Genomic DNA, 22,858 nt, shown 5'->3' on the forward strand with positions numbered 1-22,858 from the left:
TGTAGGGTGAGGGTGGTGCTTAGGTAGGTGGGGGTGTTGAGGGATGGAGAGGAATGGGGTTGAAAGTCAGTAAGTCAGTCAGTGCTAAGTAACAGGGTGGGTCAAAAGGTCGGTGTGTGGGTCAAACTAAACAAACTGAGACTGGCATACCTGGGAAGACTGGTGCCATCGACCAGTTTCGTGTGGAAGATCTCGATGTACTGCGGCAGCTCAACATGACACTCCAGCCACTCCAGGACATCGTCGTTTGTCCAGTTGTACACTGAATAACAGAGAAAGTAAGGAGCTGTGTAAACTGTTGTACATCAACCACAACAACACCTTCACACCCTTCCAGCCCCTCCACAGATCTTCAATACTGATCAGCTTGTCATTGCCATGGAACATCTTCGACCCTCCCTTCTTCATTTACCACACCCCTCACTCACCTATCTCACCCAATACCTTCCCTGACCCTCCCTCCTTCATGTACCTCACCCCTCACTCACCTATCTCACCCAGTGCCATGGAACATCTTCAACCACAACAACGTCGACTCACCTTCAAACCCTTCCAGCCCCTCCACAGATCTTCAATACTGATCAGCTTGTCATTGCCATGGAACATCTTCGACCCTCCCTTCTTCATTTACCACACCCCTCACTCACCTATCTCACCCAATACCTTCCCTGACCCTCCCTCCTTCATGTACCTCACCCCTCACTCACCTATCTCACCCAGTGCCATGGAACATCTTCAACCACAACAACGTCGACTCACCTTCAAACCCTTCCAGCCCCTCCACAGATCTTCAATACTGATCAGCTTGTCATTGCCATGGAACATCTTCGACCCTCCCTTCTTCATTTACCACACCCCTCACTCACCTATCTCACCCAATACCTTCCCTGACCCTCCCTCCTTCATGTACCTCACCCCTCACTCACCTATCTCACCCAGTGCCATGGAACATCTTCAACCACAACAACGTCGACTCACCTTCAAACCCTTCCAGCCCCTCCACAGATCTTCAATACTGATCAGCTTGTCATTGCCATGGAACATCTTCGACCCTCCCTTCTTCATTTACCACACCCTTCACTCTCCTATCTCACCCAATACCTTCCCTCACCCTCCCTCCTTCATGTACCTCACCCCTCACTCACCTATCTCACCCAGTGCCATGGAACATCTTCAACCACAACAACGTCGAGACTCACCTTCAAACCCTTCCAGCCCCTCCACAGATCTTCCACACTGATCAGCTTGTCATTGCCATGGAACATCTTCGACCCTCCTTTCTTCATTTACCACACCCCTCACTCACCTATCTCTCCCAATACCTTCCCTCACCCTCCCTCCTTCATGTACCTCACCCCTCACTCACCTATCTCATCCAGTGCCATGGAACATCTTCAACCACAACAACGTCGACTCACCTTCAGATCCCTTCCAGCCCCTCCACAGATCTTCAACACTGATCAGCTTGTCATTGCCATGGAACATCTTCAACCACAACAACAACAACGTCGACTCACCTTCAGATCCCTTCCAGCCCCTCCACAGATCTTCAACACTGATCAGCTTGTCATTGCCATGGAACATCTTCAACCACAACAACGTCGACTCACCTTCAGATCCCTTCCAGCCCCTCCACAGATCTTCAACACTGATCAGCTTGTCATTGCCATGGAACATCTTCAACCACAACAACGTCGACTCACCTTCAGATCCCTTCCAGCCCCTCCATAGATCTTCAATACTGATCAGCTTGTCATTGCCATGGAAGGTCTTTTGACGTTCAAACCCATCAGTGTACTGAAGCTCATCCCGCAGGAACTAAAAAGACACATGTTCTCAGAATAATGCTCATATGTTTTGTTGATGGCTTTGAGAGGGGGGGGCTGGGGGAAAAATTATTCGCCCTGCAAGAGCATGCAGTGAAACTAATAATTGCCTGGAGCAACCTACAGAGTCCCACAAGTAACAGTCAACCTATTCACTAAGAGTCAGCCCCTTGGCTCGTCAGAGGAAGGCACAGAGCATCACGTAGTCAGTCCCAATGACATTCTACTGGACATTCATTCTATCGGACAGTTACTCACTATATCAACCACCAAGGTTATTCATATCTGCACCCAGTACCATCTTTCACATAACACCTGCACACGAACCCATGCCTCACATAACACCTGCACACGAACCCATGTCTCACATAACACCTGCACCCAGTACCATATCTCCCATAACACCTGTACCCAGCACCATATCTCACATAACACCTGTACCCAGTACCATATCTCACATAACACCTGTACCCAGTACCATATCTCACATAACACCTGTACCTAGTACCATTTCTCGCATAACACCTGCACGCAGTACCATCTCTCACATAACACCTGCACCCAGTACCATCTCTCACATAACACCTGTACCCAGTATCATCCCTCACATAACACCTGTACCCAGTCCCATCCCTCACATAACACCTGTACCCCGATCCATCTCTCAGATATCATACAGGTGAGAGGTAAAGCCTTCAATTACATTGATATTCCATTCAGGTTTTATTATGAAACTTGTAAATGCCATCACCAGTTACCGAGATTGGCCATTAGCAGGCTTAGACCATTAGATTGGCAGCATGACTTTAACCTCTTACTAAGAGCACAGATTTCTATAATAGATGCAAAATGGAATTTTTGTGTTTACATGGAAATCAACAGTTAAAGACGTCTGTCCAGTGACACGACCAACATCATGTGAGACCATTGTTAAACACGTAAAATGAATTATCTTCAATTTCCAATGTATATCTAGGACAAATTATTTCTATTTCTTTTTCAACAAAACTCATCCTCTACTTGCCATCTTAATACTTATGACAAATAACCAAAAGGAATGTCACTAATATTACTCGTCTCAGATGTTGTGGCAGGTGTCATAACATCTCATTCCTGACTGACATTTACTGTGATGGCATTGTCTAGATAGGACCTACAAATGGATGACATTCACGATTTATGTCACCTATCTCACCCAATCCCTTCCCCGACCCTCCCTCCTTCATGTACCACACCCCTCACTCACCTATCTCGCCCAATACCTTCCCTGACCCTCCTTCTTTCATGTACCTCACCCCTCACTCACCCAATACCTTCCCTGACCCTCCCTCTTTCATGTACCTCACCCCTCACTCACCTAGTCACCCAATACCTTCCCCCGACCCTACCTTCTTCATGTACCTCACCCCTCACTCACCTAGTCACCCAATACCTTCCCCGACCCTCCCTTCTTCATGTACCTCACCCCTCACTCACCTAGTCACCCAATACCTTTCCCCGACCCTACCTTCTTCATGTACCTCACCCCTCACTCACCTATCTCACCCAACCCTGTCTACCATACCATTGTCTCACATACTACACCAGGCCCGCATCTTTTAACCACACCCATCAGCTAGCTCCCATGTGCCCCACCCCAGATACCCTTCTCCAGCAGTCACACCATACCCCTACCTAACACTGCACACTATCCCCTACCTACCACTGCACACTATCCCCTACCTACCACTGCACACTATCCAACCTATTTACACACTAAATAAAATCTCATCTGCAAAGATATCCAAATAAATACGGTTTTCCTCACAACTAGTTTTGAGATGCCTGTATGAACATGCTATGTGCATGTTGTTCCTGTGGACCTGTTTGCTGGCGCTCTACCCAACGCCCATGGCACCTGCCCTATATCATGGTAGCTGTAGTGTCAACATGTCAACCCCCTCTGCTCAAACCAAGTCAAATGTTTATCTCAAGGTGAAGATTTATCTCTACTAAGGAGAGCTGTTTTCCTGTCCTGTTGTGCAAATATCCTTGAGACGTAATTGCCATGGTAACCATCTGCCCTTCTCCATACACCTGCACTGTCTTCCACGTGGCTACTGTAAGAAGGAAACAATGTCCCTGTTCACTGTTGATCACAGCATGTATCACGCAGAGTTTGGCACCACAGGTAGTTGTCACGCATGTAGCATGTCCTGCATATCGGGGAAGGGGGCATGGGTAGGCAGGGAACTCTATGCTGAATTATTGCTTCAGTTTAAGGATAAAAACAGAAACAATCTACACACATAAAAACCCCAGATTAGTTCCTGATCTAGTATCTTTGTCACATTCATCACACTGTCACATCATCACAGTCACATCATCACACTGTCACATCATCACAGTCACATCATCACACTGTCACATCATCACACTGTCACATCATCACACTGTCACATCATCACACTGTCACATCATCACACTGTCACATCATCACACTGTCACATCATCACTGTCACATCATCACACTGTCACATCATCACTGTCACATCATCACACTGTCACATCATCACACTGTCACATCATCACACTGTCACATCATCACACTCACATCATCATCATCACTGTCACAGTCACATCATCACACTGTCACATCATCACACTGTCACATCATCACTGTCACATCATCACTGTCACATCATCACACTGTCACATCATCACACTGTCACATCATCACACTGTCACATCACACATCTCACTGTCACATCATCACTGTCACATCATCACTGTCACATCATCACTGTCACATCACTCTGTCTGTCATCATCACTGTCACATCATCACTGTCACATCATCACTGTCACATCACCACACTGTCACATCACTGTTACATCGTCACATGTCATCACTGTCACATCATCACATAGCCACACTGTCAGCATCATCACTGTCACATCACCACACTGTCACATCATCACACTGTCACATCATCACACTGTCACATCACCACACTGTCACATCACCACACTGTCACATCATCACATTGTCACATCACCACACTGTCACATCATCACACTGTCACATCATCACACTGTCACATCACCACACTGTCACATCATCACTGTCACATCATCACACTGTCACATCATCACACTGTCACATCGTCACACTGTCACATCGTCACACTGTCACATCATCACACTGTCACATCGTCACTCTGTCATACCTTACACAGTCCATTCATGTGCTTAATGTTTCATTTTGGACATGTAAATGCATTTAGATAAACATAATCAGTATGAAGTTTTCATTGAGAACATTTCCTAAAATGTAAAAAAATAATTCTTAAGCATATTTATCCTCTACTTGGTGTCAGTGAAGTCCTATGGAAAGCAAGTCACTCCAATATCTTGCACAGCTCTCACTTCGTTACCTCTCTCCTTGCTCCACCTCTCTTCTTGCACCACCTCTCTCCTTTCTCCACCTCTCTCCTCACACTTCTCTCATTCCGCATCCCACTCTCCTTACATCACTTCTCTCACCTCCAACCTCTCTATCCTTGCAGCTTACTCTCCTCAAACCTCTCCTGGCACCTCTTCTCTCTCACCTCTCTCCTCTCATTTCTTTCTCCCTGCACCTCTCTCCTTGCACCCTACTCTCCTCGCACCCCACTCTCCTCTCGTGCCTTTCACCTCTCTCAACTCGAACCTTTCTCTCCTCACAAACCTCTCTCCTTGCACCTCTCCCACTTTTCTCTCTCCTCGCACCTCTCTCTCCTTTCACCTTAGAGTTGTAGTAGCATATGTATATATCTATACATAACAATATTAAAAGCTCACTGAAAGGCTTGCATTGGGCTTTACTCCTATCATTTGAGAATAAGTGTGTTTGCTTACAAAGTCCAGTCACTAATTCCACCATGTGGTCTCTAGATCATAAATATCTCTCACAGATTAAAGCAAGTATGAGTAAGGTCAGGGATTTCTGCCTCATGTCTACAAACAACGCTTAAGAACGGCCGATATACTGTCCATTCAAGTCCCCACTAAATGAGAACATTCCAACCTGAACCCCCTGCCAGTTACTGAACCTCTGTGGTTAGTCAGCTTGCGGTCATCCCAAACAGGGCCAGTTTATATAACTTTCATGACAGGCCGGATGTTGGTCACTTAGTTCACGGCTATTAGCTATGGTAATGAACCCAAATGCTGTTACATAATGTGTGTTGACAGCACAATTGAGATCCAGCTTATCTCAAGGATATATAACACACATACAAACTGCATGTTTAACCCTATCCTGCCAATATGCCAGAGATATTTGTTTCCTTTCATAGCTCTATGGGACATCTGACTGCAATTGCATTATGTAATATACTCAAACTGACACCATACAAGTATGGTGACATATCATGGACCACAGTCGCTTCCCTTGGATAAAGTACACATACTAAAGTAGCAGGTCCTGTGGACTGTTATGACAGACGTTCACTGACACAGTTGCTTCCCTTGGATAAAGTACACATACTAAAGTAGCAGACCCTGTGGACTGTTCTGACAGACGATCTCAGACACAGTTGCTTCCCTTGGATAAAGTACACATACTTAAGTAGCAGGTCCTGGGGACCGTTATGACAGACGTTCACTGACACAGTTGCTTCCCTTCTGGGCTCCCTTCCTTCCACTGATTCCTTCCATGGTCCATCCTTCCATGCTGGAGTCCCTGGGGCTATTCCGTTCCACTATTCCACTGGTCCATCCACATACCATGCTGAGTCCCTGTGGCCGTTCCATTCATGTCCACTGTTTTCCTTGGTCCACCATGCAAGTCCACATGGGCCGTTCATTCGTGTCCTTCAGTTGCTTCCTTGGTCCATGCCGGTCTATGAACTATTTTCTTCGTTCCACTGTTTTCCACTGGGTCATGCCGTCCTGAACTATTTTCTTTTCGATCGTTTTCCACTGGGCCATGCTGGGTCCATGGTGTGTGGTCCTTCCTAAGTTGGCCTGTCCCATTATCCATCCATTTCTTCCGTGTCCTGGATGCCCTTCTTTATGGGGCGTTCCTTCAGGGTCCCAATGGCTGTGTGTAATCAGTTCTGTTGGTGGTTTTGTGGGTGGATACCTGTCCACTCGTGTCCTTCCATTCCGTATGGGATACCTGGGGTCTCTCTCCGTAGTTATTTTGGTGTTTTTGGTCCGTGTTCTTCTGGGATGGATCTGTGGTCCGGTGTCGGGTCCTGTTCCATGTGTCGGCTCAATCCATTGTGTGGATGGGCTTCCACCTATTCCGTTCCTTGTGTCCGGTCGGCTCCGGCCATCCGGCTCCGCTGGGCTCATGTTATGTCCATCCATTCCTCCGTGGTTCTGGTCCTGTGGGTCGTTCCATTCCGTTGTCTGTGTTCGGTCCCTCGTGGCCACCTTGTTCATTCCGGGTGTTGGTGTTTGTGGGGTGGTCATTCCGTCTTCCGTGTCTCCGGCTCCTTTCCGGCCATTGGTCCGGCCATGTCTGGGTTGATGGGTCTGGCCGGTTGGATCCATCCATTCCATTCTGAGACCAGGGCCGGTTTCCTCGTGTCGGGTCCGCGGCCAGTCCGGTATCTTTCTGTGGTGTTCTTGTGTCTGTATACAGTTCCATGCTAAATCTTCCGTGTCCAATATGGGTCCGTCGGGCGTTTCGGATGGGCTCGGTGTCCTGGTCGGGTCGTGGCTGTCTTTTGTGCGTGGTCGGTCGGGTCCACCGGCTATTCTGGGCCACGGCGCTGGGTAAAGGTTGGGTGTTGGTCGGCGTCCAGTCTGTTCTTCGGTCCATGTGTTCAGGTCCGGTCTCGGCTCGTTCGGGATGATTCGATCCGGTCCGTTCTTCCGATATTCGGTCGATATCCATTCCTGGTGGGGCGTCCATCCACGGCGTCTGATTCCATCCACGGCCATCCGGTTTCCGATGCGATGCGTCCGGCCTTGATCCACGGTCCATCCACGGGCACCGATTCCTGGGCACGATACGTCCGGTTCCTGGGCGGTCCATGACGGATCCACGGTCCATCCATCCGGTGCCACGTGTCCACGGTGTCGTCCATGGATCGGTCGTGTCCACATCTTGTGTCCGTTGTCCGGTCATCCGGTTGTCCACCGTCCGATTACGTCCCCTCACGACACATCCCGCATCCCCACACTTCCCACATCCCGACACGATGATACAATCCCACCACGATACATCCGGGCACCGCGATACATCCTGGGCACCACGATACATCCCACGACACATCCGGGCTCACGATACATCCTGGGCACACGATACATCCCCACATGACAGATCCCCTCACGATACACGACACATCCCCACACGATACTTCCCCACACGACACATCCCCTCACGACACATCCCCACACGATACTTCCCCACACGACACATCCCCTCACGATACATCCCCACACGATACAACCCGGGCACACGATACTTCCCCACACCATCGATATATCCCCTCACGACACATCCCCATACGACACTTCCCCAGATGATACATCCCCACACGACACATCCCCAACCAATACATCCCCACACGACACATCCCCACACGACACATCCCCAACCAATACATCCCCACACGAAACATCCCCTCACGATACATCCCCACATGACACATCCCCACATGATACATCCCAACACGATACTTCCCCTCACGACACATCCGGACCGCGATACATCCCCACAGGACACATCCCCACCACATCCCGACACATCCCCACCACGATACATCCCTCACGACACATCCTGGGCACACGATACATCCCCACATGACACATCCCCACAGGACACATCCCCACACGATACATCCCCTCACGATACATCTCCACATGACACATCCCCACACGATACATCCCAACACGACACATCCGGGCACACACGACACACATCCGGGCATCCACGATACATCCCTCGACCACATCCCCACCACGATGCTTCCCCTCGGGGGAGACACATCCGGCACCACGATACATCCCCTCCACGACACATCCCAGGCACACAATACATCCCCACACGATACATCCCCTCGACACATCCCCACATCGCACTTCCCCTCCACGACACATCCCACCACGATACATCCCTGCACGCGATACATCCCGCCACACGATACATCCCCTCACGACACATCCCCGCCACACGATACATCCCCACACGATACATCCCCTCACGACACATCCCGGCAACACGATACATCCCCACACGATACATCCCCTCACGACACATCCCGGCCACACGATACATCCCCACCACGATACATCCCTCACGACACATCCGGTACCGCGATACACGATACATCCCCACACGACACATCCCTCATGACACATCCCCACACGATACATCCCTTGACACATCCCCACACCTTCCCTTCACGACACACACCGATACTTCCCTCACGATACATCCCGGGCTGCGATACATCCCGGCCACACGATACATGCCCTCACGACACATCCCGGGCACACGATACATCCCCACACGACACATCCCGGGCAGACGATACATCCCCACACGATACATCCACCCCTCACACACCTGGGTTTATCTCACTATTTGATGCACAAACATGTTTGTATCTAGTTGGAATTGGGCAATCAGTGCATTGTGGTCAGTGCGTTGTGTCCAATACATTGTTCTCAGGTGTTCAGCTAAGATAACCTTGATGATAAAACAGTTATACAAAGGACAGATGCTATCCACACTGAACACGTTGCTGCAGGAACTCTTTTGACCTGTAAGTGATTCATCCAGATAGCCACAGAGTTCAGCCATTGTTTGGATCATATAATCTTACTGATGAAAAGATTGGAGTACGACAGGGTGGATATTCTTCCCCCTATCAATAAGGACATCATGACATTATCACAGACTTTGCGTTATCTGTTTATCTGTTTACATGCGTTGCTGTGAACACACAGAACAGAACAGTAAAGGACAGTTAGCAGTATTTATAAACATATGTATTATGAAAATATATGAACATGCATTATACTCACCAAAGGCTCACATTACACAATTTTTATACCTTTTTATTCATGATATTCCCAACACAGAAACACATCTGACACCAATAATAACCCCAGTAACACTATCATTCTCAGACAAAGAAGTGAAGACTTTTCGTTTTTCAACTGGACTCGTATGTCTCTCACTAGTCACTTCATCTACAGGCCAAACATAGCCATGTTCTCTTGGAAGTTATTCATCACAGACGTTAAGGTGATGAAATCAAACATGGCGTGAATCTTAATTATCTCATTTCACGTTTCACTTTGTCAAGAATAGGAACAGTTAGTCATCATCTCCATAGTGGTGGCTGTGTCTTGTCTTGCAACACATTAATAGTTTTGCAGTTACCATGGCAATATTTCCTATATGATTTTTTAAAGATCAGAGGCAAAGACTTTTGAAGCTCACTTAGTGCAAAGATAGTCGTAAGTTACTGTTAATGTATGGCACTTACGACTATCTTAGCGCTAAGATAGCTTCGAAAATCTAGGCCCAGGACAAGAAAACAACATAATACATGTCCTCATGACACCATATGATACGTCCTCATGACACCATATGATACGTCCTCATGGCACAACATGACACATGTCCTCATGACACCATTATAATACCTCCTCATAACACAACATGATACGTCCTCGTGACACAACATGATACATGTCCTCATGACACAATATGATACGTCTTCATGACACCATATGATACGTCCTCATGACACAACATGATACATGTCCTCATGACACCATATGATATATCCTCATGACATGTGATACGCCTTCATGACACAACATGATACATGTCCTCATGACACCATATGATACAGGTCCTCATGCCATAACATGATACAGGTCCTCATGACACAACATGATACATCCTTATGACACAACATGATACATGTCCTCATGACACCATATGATACATGTCCTCATAACACCATACGATATATGTCCTCATGACATCATATGATACATGTCCTCATGCAATAACATGATACAGGTCCTCATGACACAACATGATACATCCTTATGACACAACATGATACATGTCCTCATGACACCATATGATACATGTCCTCATAACACCATACGATATATGTCCTCATGACACCATATGATACATGTCTTCATGACGCCATATGATACATATCCTCATGCAATAACATGATACAGGTCCTCATGACACAGCATGATACAGGTCCTCATGACACCATATGATACATGTCCTCATGACACCATATAATACATGTCCTCATGACACAACATGATACACGTCTTCATGACACCATATGATACGTCCTCATGACACAACATGATACATGTCCTCATGACACCATATGATATATCCTCATGACATGTGATACGCCTTCATGACACAACATGATACATGTCCTCATGACACCATATGATACATGTCCTCATGACACCATATGATACAGGTCCTCATGCCATAACATGATACAGGTCCTCATGACACAACATGATACATCCTTATGACACAACATGATACATGTCCTCATGACACCATATAATACATGTCCTCATGACACAACATGATACACGTCTTCATGACACCATATGATACGTCCTCGTGACACAACATGATACATGTCCTCATGACACAATATGATACGTCTTCATGACACCATATGATACGTCCTCATGACACAACATGATACATGTCCTCATGACACAATATGATATATCCTCATGACATGTGACACCATATGATACGTCCTCATGACACAACATGATACATGTCCTCATGACACCATATGATATATCCTCATGACATGTGATACGCCTTCATGACACAACATGATACATGTCCTCATGACACCATATGATACATGTCCTCATGACACCATATGATACAGGTCCTCATGCCATAACATGATACAGGTCCTCATGACACAACATGATACATCCTTATGACACAACATGATACATGTCATCATGACACCATATGATACATGTCCTCATAACACCATACGATATATGTCCTCATGACATCATATGATACATGTCCTCATGCAATAACATGATACAGGTCCTCATGACACAACATGATACAGGTCCTCAGGACACCATATGATACATGTCCTCATGACACAATATGATACATGTCTTCATGACGCCATATGATACATATCCTCATGCAATAACATGATACAGGTCCTCATGACACAGCATGATACAGGTCCTCATGACACCATATGATACATGTCCTCATGACACCATATAATACATGTCCTCATGACACAACATGATACACGTCTTCATGATACCATATGATACGTCCTCATGACACAACATGATACATGTCCTCATGACACCATATGATATGGCCTCATGACACATGATACGTCTTCATGACACAACATGATAAATGTCCTGATGACACCATATGATACGTCCTCATGACACAACATGATACCTCCTCATGACACAACATGATGCATGTCCTCATGACACCATATGATACATGTCCTCATGACACCATATGATACATGTCCTCATGCCATAACATGATACAGGTCCTCATGACACAACATGATACAGGTCCTCACGACACAATGATACATGTCCTCATAACACCATACGATACATGTCCTCGTGACACCATATAATACGTCATCATAACACAACATACGTCCTCATGACACAACATGATACATGTCCTCATGACACAATATGATATATCCTCATGACATGTGACACCATATGATACGTCCTCATGACACAACATGATACATGTCCTCATGACACCATATGATATATCCTCATGACATGTGATACACCTTCATGACACAACATGATACATGTCCTCATGACACCATATGATACATGTCCTCATGACACCATATGATACAGGTCCTCATGCCATAACATGATACAGGTCCTCATGACACAACATGATACATCCTTATGACACAACATGATACATGTCATCATGACACCATATGATACATGTCCTCATAACACCATACGATATATGTCCTCATGACATCATATGATACATGTCCTCATGCAATAACATGATACAGGTCCTCATGACACAACATGATACAGGTCCTCAGGACACCATATGATACATGTCCTCATGACACAATATGATACATGTCTTCATGACGCCATATGATACATATCCTCATGCAATAACATGATACAGGTCCTCATGACACAGCATGATACAGGTCCTCATGACACCATATGATACATGTCCTCATGACACAACATGATACATGTCCTCATGACACAACATGATACACGTCTTCATGATACCATATGATACGTCCTCATGACACAACATGATACATGTCCTCATGACACCATATGATATGGCCTCATGACACATGATACGTCTTCATGACACAACATGATAAATGTCCTGATGACACCATATGATACGTCCTCATGACACAACATGATACCTCCTCATGACACAACATGATGCATGTCCTCATGACACCATATGATACATGTCCTCATGACACCATATGATACATGTCCTCATGCCATAACATGATACAGGTCCTCATGACACAACATGATACAGGTCCTCACGACACAATGATACATGTCCTCATAACACCATACGATACATGTCCTCGTGACACCATATAATACGTCATCATAACACAACATACGTCCTCATGACACAACATGATGCATGTCCTCATGACACCATATGATACATGTCCTCATGACACCATATGATACATGTCCTCATGCCATAACATGATACAGGTCCTCATGACACAACATGATACAGGTCCTCACGACACAATGATACATGTCCTCATAACACCATATGATACATGTCCTCATGACACCATATAATACGTCATCATAACACAACATACGTCCTCATGACACAACATGATACATGTCCTCATGACACAACATGATACACGTCTTCATGACACCATATGATACGTCCTCATGACACAACATGATACATGTCCTCATGACACAATGTGATAATTGTATCACAGCACAAAGTCCCACACTGCATTACACTTCAGCAAACTGTACACCCTGTTATGAGAGTGTTTTTTTTTGTAATTTGTAATATCACATTGATTAAGACTAATAAGTGATCGTTATTATAGAGTCACAATGTTTAAAGTTTTGAGTGTGGGTTTTGGCTCGCATCTCACATCATATATATTCAATGGCAATAGTAGCAGCACGCCTTTTTAAAAGCGCTTTAGAGCTGCCTCCCTTGACTAGCTTGTATTTGTTTTGACTTCCAGTCGTGTGTTCGAGAAAATGGCCTAATGTTCTGAGAGAATAATGATGGAGCCTAGCTTTGCTAGACTGCTCGAGAACTGTGTAAGAGCTATATAAAGGCTGGATGTTGAGTTGTGCGGAGTTAGTAGGAACCAACAACTCGTGTGGCTCCTGAAGTGGCTAGCTAAATACAATATTCCATCATGTACCTATCAACACCAGTATCAGCTTTTATTGTTAAACCGTGATCCACTGTGAAGACACAGAGTGTTCAGTGTGATCATCAAATATATATATACAATCAACCAGGAAATGCTAGGTGATACCAAGGTCACAGTATAGGAAACTATTTGACATGTGATAATACGTTATCCCATGACAATGATGTCATTGGCAACGGATCAGTTGTAAGTGAGATCATGGAACAGCCAGATCATGTACACAGAGGGTGCACCTCACAACAGCTGGTCCTTCACATAACACAATCCACCACAACATGAATAACGAAATTATTGCCCTAAGCACAATCAGTTGTACAGCCACTATTATGACCTTGATCGTGCTAATGATGGTATCAGTTGTGTTCATAATACAGCCTGAGAGAGTCTGTAGCAGGTTATATAGCCGCCTCCAATACCGCCATCAACACCAGTGTACAGTCACAGGTTATATAGCCGCCTCCAATACCGCCATCAACACCAGTGTACAGTCACAGGTTATATAGCCGCCTCCAATACCGCCATCAACACCAGTGTACAGTCACAGGTTATATAGCCGCCTCCAATACCAATACCGCATCAACACCAGTGTACAGTCACAGGTTATATAGCCGCCTCCAATACCGCCATCAACACCAGTGTACAGTCACAGGTTATATAGCCGCCTCCAATACCGCCATCAACACCAGTGTACAGTCACAGGTTATATAGCCGCCTCCAATACCGCCATCAACACCAATGTACACAGTACAGTCACACTGATGGCTTTCACCAATAACTTAAGATGAACTTTGTCAGCTTGACGGTCCGCTCAGCAATATTCATTCATAAAGCTCCTTGCTTTTAAAAGCCCCCTCAAAATTTCCAGCAAAAACTAAGACAAATTCAAACGAAAATGAGGTGCATACAACTGACCTTACAGAAAACCGCAGCGGACATTTGAACTAAGTCAGCTTGTGTATGGCACAAATAAGCACCCCTCTACTACTGTAAATTGTGTGAGTGCACAGTGTGCTCGGTGAGTACAGTATATCTGCAGCTAATACACCAACATTGCCCACTGGGAGCCTGCAGCATCTACCTCATCACTCTCTGACTGGTCCACGTTCCCATTCTGATCATCGTCCAGCAGATGGTGAAGCGCCTTGATAGCATCGAACCCATACTTGTCCTTCAAACACGGCGTGTCCAGCTCCTCACAGTCTGCAAGTGAAAACCACACAGTGAACTTGTCAATATGATATGAGTATTATACTGACATTTGTTACATAACCTCACCGGATTACATGTTTTCAGATGGCAGTGTTTACTCTTGCCACAAAAAGGCGGATTGCAAAACACAGACATTGCAAATACGCAGATGGTGACTTGAGTCTACACTAAGGTGGTCTTTACTAAGTTAGTGACATGCTTTACACTTGTTCATGTGATAATCGACAAAACAACTGTTGATCCTAAACGTCTGAAAACCCTTAACACGAGGATATGTGAAGTACTGTTATGTCAGGATTATGACAAAGGGACATTAATGTTGCTCCATCGTTGGAGGGTGGGAGGACGCAGGGACATTGTGAGTAAGGATTATACTTTGGTGGAGAATTTCAATTAATCTGCAGCAACAGCATGACATCAACAACTGTGTCCCCAAAGCACTTGAAATCTGAGATTATTCAACCATCCTCATCCATACAGACTTGGTGACCTGATGAAGCATAAATCAGGCTCTGACAACAGGTTCAGTCTAGTCTTCAACTTCTCACACAGGTTCAGTCTAGTCTTCAATTCTCACACAGGTTCAGTCTTGTCTTGAACTACTCACACAGGTTCAGTATTGACTTGAATTACTCTATGGTTTCTCGCCCACTAATGAACAATTATTTCCTGCCCACTAATGAAGAAATGTTCCTGCCCACTAATGAACAAATGCTTCAGCTCCCTTATGAACGTCCACCCTACCAATACTTATCACCTTGTAAATTTTGGATTTTTAAACAGAGAAATCAAACTCTTCTCTCAGTCTTTAGAGAATTTAAGCGTTCTGGTGTTTAACTTTAACATTCGTGAAGATATATGCTCATATAAAATTGCTTTCTTTTGTTTTTCAAATTAACATGTTGTCAAGTGTTTTGTCATTTCGCCAAGTTTGTGTTCTATAAATCAAATGATGGCATGTCTGGTTACTTAGTGGCAGAACAGATCTGTGAGGTGCATTATCTGAGTTGGAGCCGAGATGGGGAACAGGCATAAACAGTTGAACATCGCACAGACACCAGATCACCACTACCATGACTACTGTAATTCCTCAGGGTATACTCCTGGCACACCATCCAGTCCCAGATCACATCGGCTTCCTACATGATTTACAAAACCAAGCAAAACAAGTGTTTGCCACTACTATGGCAATGTCCCCCACTGCTAAAGAAGAATGAAATAATTATAACATATTTACTGCTTTATATTTTTGGTCACATACAAGATGCCTGAAATGCCTGGTGTCAGCATATATTGCATCCAATGTAGGCTGTTTTATGAGATATCGTGTTTACGTAAGTTTGAAAAGTGGTCAAAGTGTCATGGTGACCTTGAAAATAAGGTCAAGGTCACCAAAATCAACTGGTGTCTGCGTAAATCCCCTAGTGTAGGCTGTAACCAAATTTGAAGATATTGGGTACAACAGTTCATGAGATATTGCGTTAACAAGAATCAGGTCGTATGTACAGACTGAACACATAGTCCCCCGTTCCGCGTTGCGGCAGGGGACAACAAGCCAAAAATGTGAACACGGCTCACTCCCAACAATTAACAATAATTATTCTTGACAAAAGCACAAAAACCTGTATTAAACTTCGCACTGCACCTTTCCTATAAACAAAGAAGCCATTACCCAGTCTAAAAACATTCCATTAAATAATCGTAAGGTTTTTGGTTGAACAAATTTGACATGCACTTTTTCCAAAGTTCAAGAGATGTAATTTGTGTGACAATTCTTGATAAATCAAAAATATCAAAATACACCTTTGCACTGCACCTCTCCTCCAGATTTGGAGAGTGATCCCCAAATTTGAAAACAATTCATTCATATGTGTTCAAGTTATTGGTTGAAAAAAAAATCCTTTGGTTTTTTAAGTCCTAAATACCTGTATGTGAAATGATGAAACTCTTTCAAAACTTCAAAATCTGAAATTTGTAAATTGCTGTATTTCTTGAACAAATAAAAATATCAGAATCAAATTCTGCACAGTACATCTTTTGACAAAGAAGGAGGTCCCCAACCAATAGTTTTCAAGTTATTAGTTGAACATACTTTTCTACGTTTATATTTATAAAACATCATAATCAAAATTCAAATTTCAAACTGATTCCTTAGTACATTCTTGTGGACACTACTTCCTACTGATGTCTGTGATTTGACACATTGTACATCCATGGCATCGGTGATGGGAATACACCAGCTTCAAACACGTCTTCTGTTGTTATTCTGCAGCTATGATCGGTTGCAGCTCATTCTCATAAACTGCCATTGTACACTAGAGATCCATGCTGTGAGAATGTACCACTGATAACTCATAACTTGCCCTTCAGAGCTCTGGCCAGATGAACAAATGATTTCTCATTTTTATCTCTGTAACATATTTAAAGGCACAATGTCACACAATTTCGACATTAGTTGCATATGCACTCACTTTAGCTTTATATTGATGCAATAAAAGACTTATTATCCCTTATGACTTGCCTGAAATCGATAATTGAAACTTCGAGGTGAACAGTTTCCAAACAGAGAACACTTGCCATATATGGAATGTAAACCGTTAATCCGTACATTGAAAACTGTCGCATGCTGTATGCTCGGTGTTTGCCGAACTGGTTTCAATCACAAGTTGTGCGTAGGATATTCATAAAGAACGCTCCAAGGGACATAACTCTATGGGATTCGCTTGAAATAATGTTCGGCCGGTAGAGGGCAAGAGAGTTGCAGTAATTCATTTGAACTTTATAATTTAATATTGTAATCTAAATACATTTTGTTTTTGGAATAAATTATATGGTAGCTTATCTGAGGGCAGATAGTTAGTATTATTAAGAGGAATGCATTATTTATTTTTAGAGAAGTGTGGTGTGATATAGTGCCTTTAATTCCAGTCCCATAATGTATCAACACCATACATTCCACAGACTGGTAACTTAAACACCAATAAGCAAAACAATTTAGACAGCACTCTGAAACCAGTGACATCGTGTGCAACACAATACCCACGCCTATTCTGTTGTCCCTTTTCAGGAAAGTTTGCAAGTGGGTGCAGCTTATTTCTGGGAGGGATTTAAGGAAACACAAATCAAAAAGGTAACAAGGAATATTTGCCATCACTTGCTACATCCTTAGGGCCAATTATCAACCTCTGACCAGGCACAGCTGAATTCCTGATGTATCATCTTATCAATATCCTGGTCCTGTGAGGAAAACTGTAAACAAAAGCCAACAAGAATCTATTTACTTCTTCTTCCTCAATACTCTCTCACCAGGAACACTATCAGCAGAAATCTGCCCCAGTGAGAAGGTCATACCAGGGAATCATCTTGTAACCCTGACCTCCAGTAACACAAGGAAACACCTTGTAACCCTGACCTCCAGTAACACAAGGAAACACCTTGTAACCCTGACCTCCAGTATTGCCTCAGCAATAAACAGACTGGTGATTTCTGGGAAGAGTTGCACACACACACATGAACCATGTCGTCATTTCCCTGCCTCAGCAATAAACCAGGCAACAGACTGGAGATTATTGAAACAAATCAAAACTCAATGCAACAGATATGGTGTATGAAATATTCAAACTCATCAACACTGTAGGAACACAACAAAACACACAATTAATCCTTCAGTAGTCAGCTAGTGATACTTCTCCTGGACAATGCCGTCATCACGCACAGCAGGTGCCCCCCATCAATATGCATGCACTACCAGCTGATCCAGTCAACAATATGTTTCTTTTATAGACACAAGTCAGGGAAGATGCCATAAATCAAGTCTACACCTGGACCTGGCACACTATTCAATGACAGGCAGATGGTAAACATCGTCGAAATAGACAAGAGCTTTGTCATTAATCGGCCAGAATATATGCCAACATGTCTACAAATAATGTACTATGCGTTGTGCCTTGTCTGTGTTACACTGACATGCTCCCGCATCACCACATCTCAGTAAACACTCGATGTAACTGTAACAACATCAAACTGTCAAAATAGTATTTTCAAATATTTAGATTTGATTAACTTTTGATACAACGGGTTCGATTTGCCACATAGGTACAATGTGTGAAGCCCATTTCTGGAGTCCCCTGATATTGCTGGTATATTGCTAAAAGTGGCGTAAAACTAAAACTCACTCACTCAATCAGAGTCAATGATTACACAATGCCATATAGAAAGTGGTCAAATGTAACGTATGCCACCAGAACGCAAAGGGACGATTAAAACACCTGATGATCCTAATGATGTTGAAATCTTTCCCAGGATGTAGCAGATACTGAGTTATCAACTACCTTCCAAGGGCTTCCATACAGTTGAAGAGCAGCCATTACTTGCTTTGCATGGTGTCTGCTCAGTCTCGGGTAGTTTGGGAGGTATTCATGTGAAGACAATAAAGTCCAAATAGAGGTGAACAGTGATCTTTCTCACAATGTTATTTGCTGGCCAGAAAGCCATACAACCACACCTGGCCAAATCTAGACCTTGCTCAGAATACAACCGGACCTGGCTTATAACCAGACTTAGCAACGTTTACTGGGTAAGCTGACCTACAACACTACAGGACATAGGACACACCACACAAGCTGACATAGGACACAACCCTGACCGAGGAATGACACAAGGAGAAATAGGACACAATCAGAGCAGGGACATAACTACATACAGGACTCAACCAGACATAGGACAAGATTCTGGACACAACCACTCTGAGGACACCAACCGGATGTCAAAGATCTAGGACACAACCAGACACAGGAAACAAGCTGTTGAAGGATACAGCTACACCATTACTGAGTACGTTTCATACCAATAAATCATTAACACTATGTTCAGTACCTGTAAACTATAAGAATGTGTTGAACAGCAGTATATCAGTATGGCAGATTTAGTATTGAGCAGATGAAGCAACAGGTTGTTACACAAGCAACACTCTTGACACTCGTCAACTGAGACAAAGTGAGCTTTGTGAGAATAACTCAAGCAGTGTTACGTAATGGGCTGGCCAAGCATCACTCAGACTTGCTATGAACATCATTCTTATAATCATGGAATTCCTCGGACACATCATATAATTCTTGTGTAGTGAGGAATGAGTGGTGACGAGATGAGCAGTGTCAGGGAAACAGAGCTATCAATCACCATCAGAAGGTTGCGAGTACACTGTAGGAACATCGTGGTGCAGAGTCGGCTTGTGGGAAGTCTCCGAGTGAAACACCAGGATAATACAAGAGCACATGGCTTCAACTTGTGTTCTCAAGTCAGTAACCTTGCAGTTTGGTTCAATGTCGGGATTTTCTGAAGCTCTTTCTTTTCATGAATTCAAGACCATCTTGAGTAACTGAGGTAATCTCAGCAATACATTCAACGCAATACCCTGCAGGATTTGGATCCCTTCCCCTGTTGACAACATCATCACAGTTGTATAAGTTTCTATGAGGCTCATTCTTACAAGCTAGAAGTATCTCGACAAAAATCATGAAGAATTGTCATATCTATTTGGGATTTTACTGACATTTGCTGCAGGCTGTTGGCAGACCATTGGTATCTGGCCAGCAAAGACACACATTCAATTAGGTCAGACTGATTGAACTGTACACATGGAGCCTCATAAAGCATCCCTGTTCTAGAACAGTGATGTGAACAGAACTTCATAGAAGCGAGTTCTAGAAGGGCAGTAATGCCTGATTATCTAGTGGAAGATTGAATAATCGCTTACAGAAAAACAACAAATGCAAGAAAGATGCTCTGTATGGGGAAATACCAACACTGTTGATTTTGTGGAATAAGTATTTTCCTGGCACAACTAATGATGAGATAAGGTCCGATCTCGCTGCCTGTATAGGCCTCTTGAAATCAACCGAGGTGTTTGACATCAGTATCTCGTGTATCCTCCATCTTTCTCCTCATGCCACCAGTGAGCTGCGAGTACGTTCCCCGGGCTACTGCCACCAGTGATCTGCGAGTACGTTCCCAAGGCTACTGCAACCAGTGACCTGCGAGTATGTTCCCGGGGCTACTGACACTAGTGAGCTGCGAGTATGTTCCCGGGGCTACTGGCACCACCCTTCATGCCACCAGTGAGCTGCGAGTATGTTCCTGGGGCTACTGACACCAGTGAGCTGCGAGTACGTTCCCGGGGCTACTGACACCACTCTTCATGCCACCAGGGAGCTGCGAAGCACGTTCCTGGGCCACTGACACCAGTGAGCTGCGATGCGTTCGGGGCTACTGCCACCAGTGAGCTGTGAGTACGCCAGGGCTACTGCCACCAGGGAGCTGCGAGTATGTTCCCGGGGCTACTGACACCAGTGAGCTGTGAGTACGTTCCCGGGGCTACTGACACCACTCTTCATGCCACCAGTGAGCTGCGAAGCGTTCGCCCCGGGCTACTGCCACCAGTGAGCTCGAAAGTACATTCCGGGGCTACTGACACCACTCTTCATGCCACCAGTGAGCTGCGAGTACGTTCCCGGGGCTACTGACACCAGTGAGCTGCGAGTACGTTCCTGGGGCTACTGCCACCAGTGAGCTGCGAGTACGTTCCTGGGGCTACTGACACCACTCTTCATGCCACCAGTGAGCTGCGAGTACGTTCCGTGGCTACTGCCACCAGTGAGCAGCATCGCGTTCGGGCTACTGACACCACTCTTCATGCCACCACTGAGCTATGAGTGCGTTATGTTCCCAGGCTACTGACACCAGTGAGCTGAGCGAGTACATTCCCGGGGCTACTGACACCAGTGAGCTGCGAGTACGTTCCTGGGGCTACTGACACCACTTTTATGCCACCAGTGAGCTGCGAGTACGTTCCCGGGGCTACTGACACCAGTGAGCTGCGAGTACGTTCCTGGGGCTACTGACACCACTTTTATGCCACCAGTGAGCTGCGTGTAGGTTCCCGGGGCTACTGACGCCACTCTTCATGCAATGCTGCCTCCATCAAACACATTTCGTATAGGAGTCATTGTTGCCTGCAAACAACTAGTTGTAGGAACAACAACTGTAGGGGTCTCAGTTGTTGAAACTCTTCCACAGCACGGGAAACGATATGGCCTTGTCCCATGAATATGGGGTCGGCAGCCAAGGGGTGGGTCCACCGTGTCAGTCCTGTCTGAAGGGGTGGGTCTACCAAGTCAGTCATGCTGGAAGGGGTGGGAATACTGTGTCAGTCATGCTGGAAGGGGTGGTTCTACTGTGTCAGTCATGCCGGAAGGGATGGGTCTACTGTGTCAGTCATGCTGGAAGGGATGGGTCTACTGTGTCAGTCATGCTGGAAGGGGTGGGTCTACAGTGTCAGTCATGCGGAAGG

At 45.0% G+C, this 22,858-nt stretch overlaps 1 protein-coding gene across 4 annotated transcripts in view; it reads right to left on the bottom strand.

Annotated features, from left to right (window-relative positions):
- Positions 1–22,858, bottom strand: part of LOC124263662 (stromal interaction molecule 1-like) — an 87,713-nt gene that overhangs the window by 38,751 nt on the left and 26,104 nt on the right. For all 4 annotated transcript variants that reach the window (XM_046698315.1, XM_046698318.1, XM_046698317.1 and 1 more), the window contains exons 2-4: positions 15,380–15,501; positions 1,704–1,818; positions 151–262 (exon numbers count right to left, since the gene is read on the bottom strand). In XM_046698315.1, the coding sequence (XP_046554271.1) occupies positions 151–262; positions 1,704–1,818; positions 15,380–15,501 (349 nt within the window). The remainder of the gene's footprint in view (positions 1–150; positions 263–1,703; positions 1,819–15,379; positions 15,502–22,858) is intronic.

The sequence above is a fragment of the Haliotis rubra genome, unplaced genomic scaffold, assembly GCF_003918875.1.
Source record: "Haliotis rubra isolate DU_JTF1 unplaced genomic scaffold, ASM391887v1 Scf892, whole genome shotgun sequence".
NCBI classification, from domain to species: Eukaryota; Metazoa; Mollusca; class Gastropoda; order Lepetellida; family Haliotidae; genus Haliotis; species Haliotis rubra.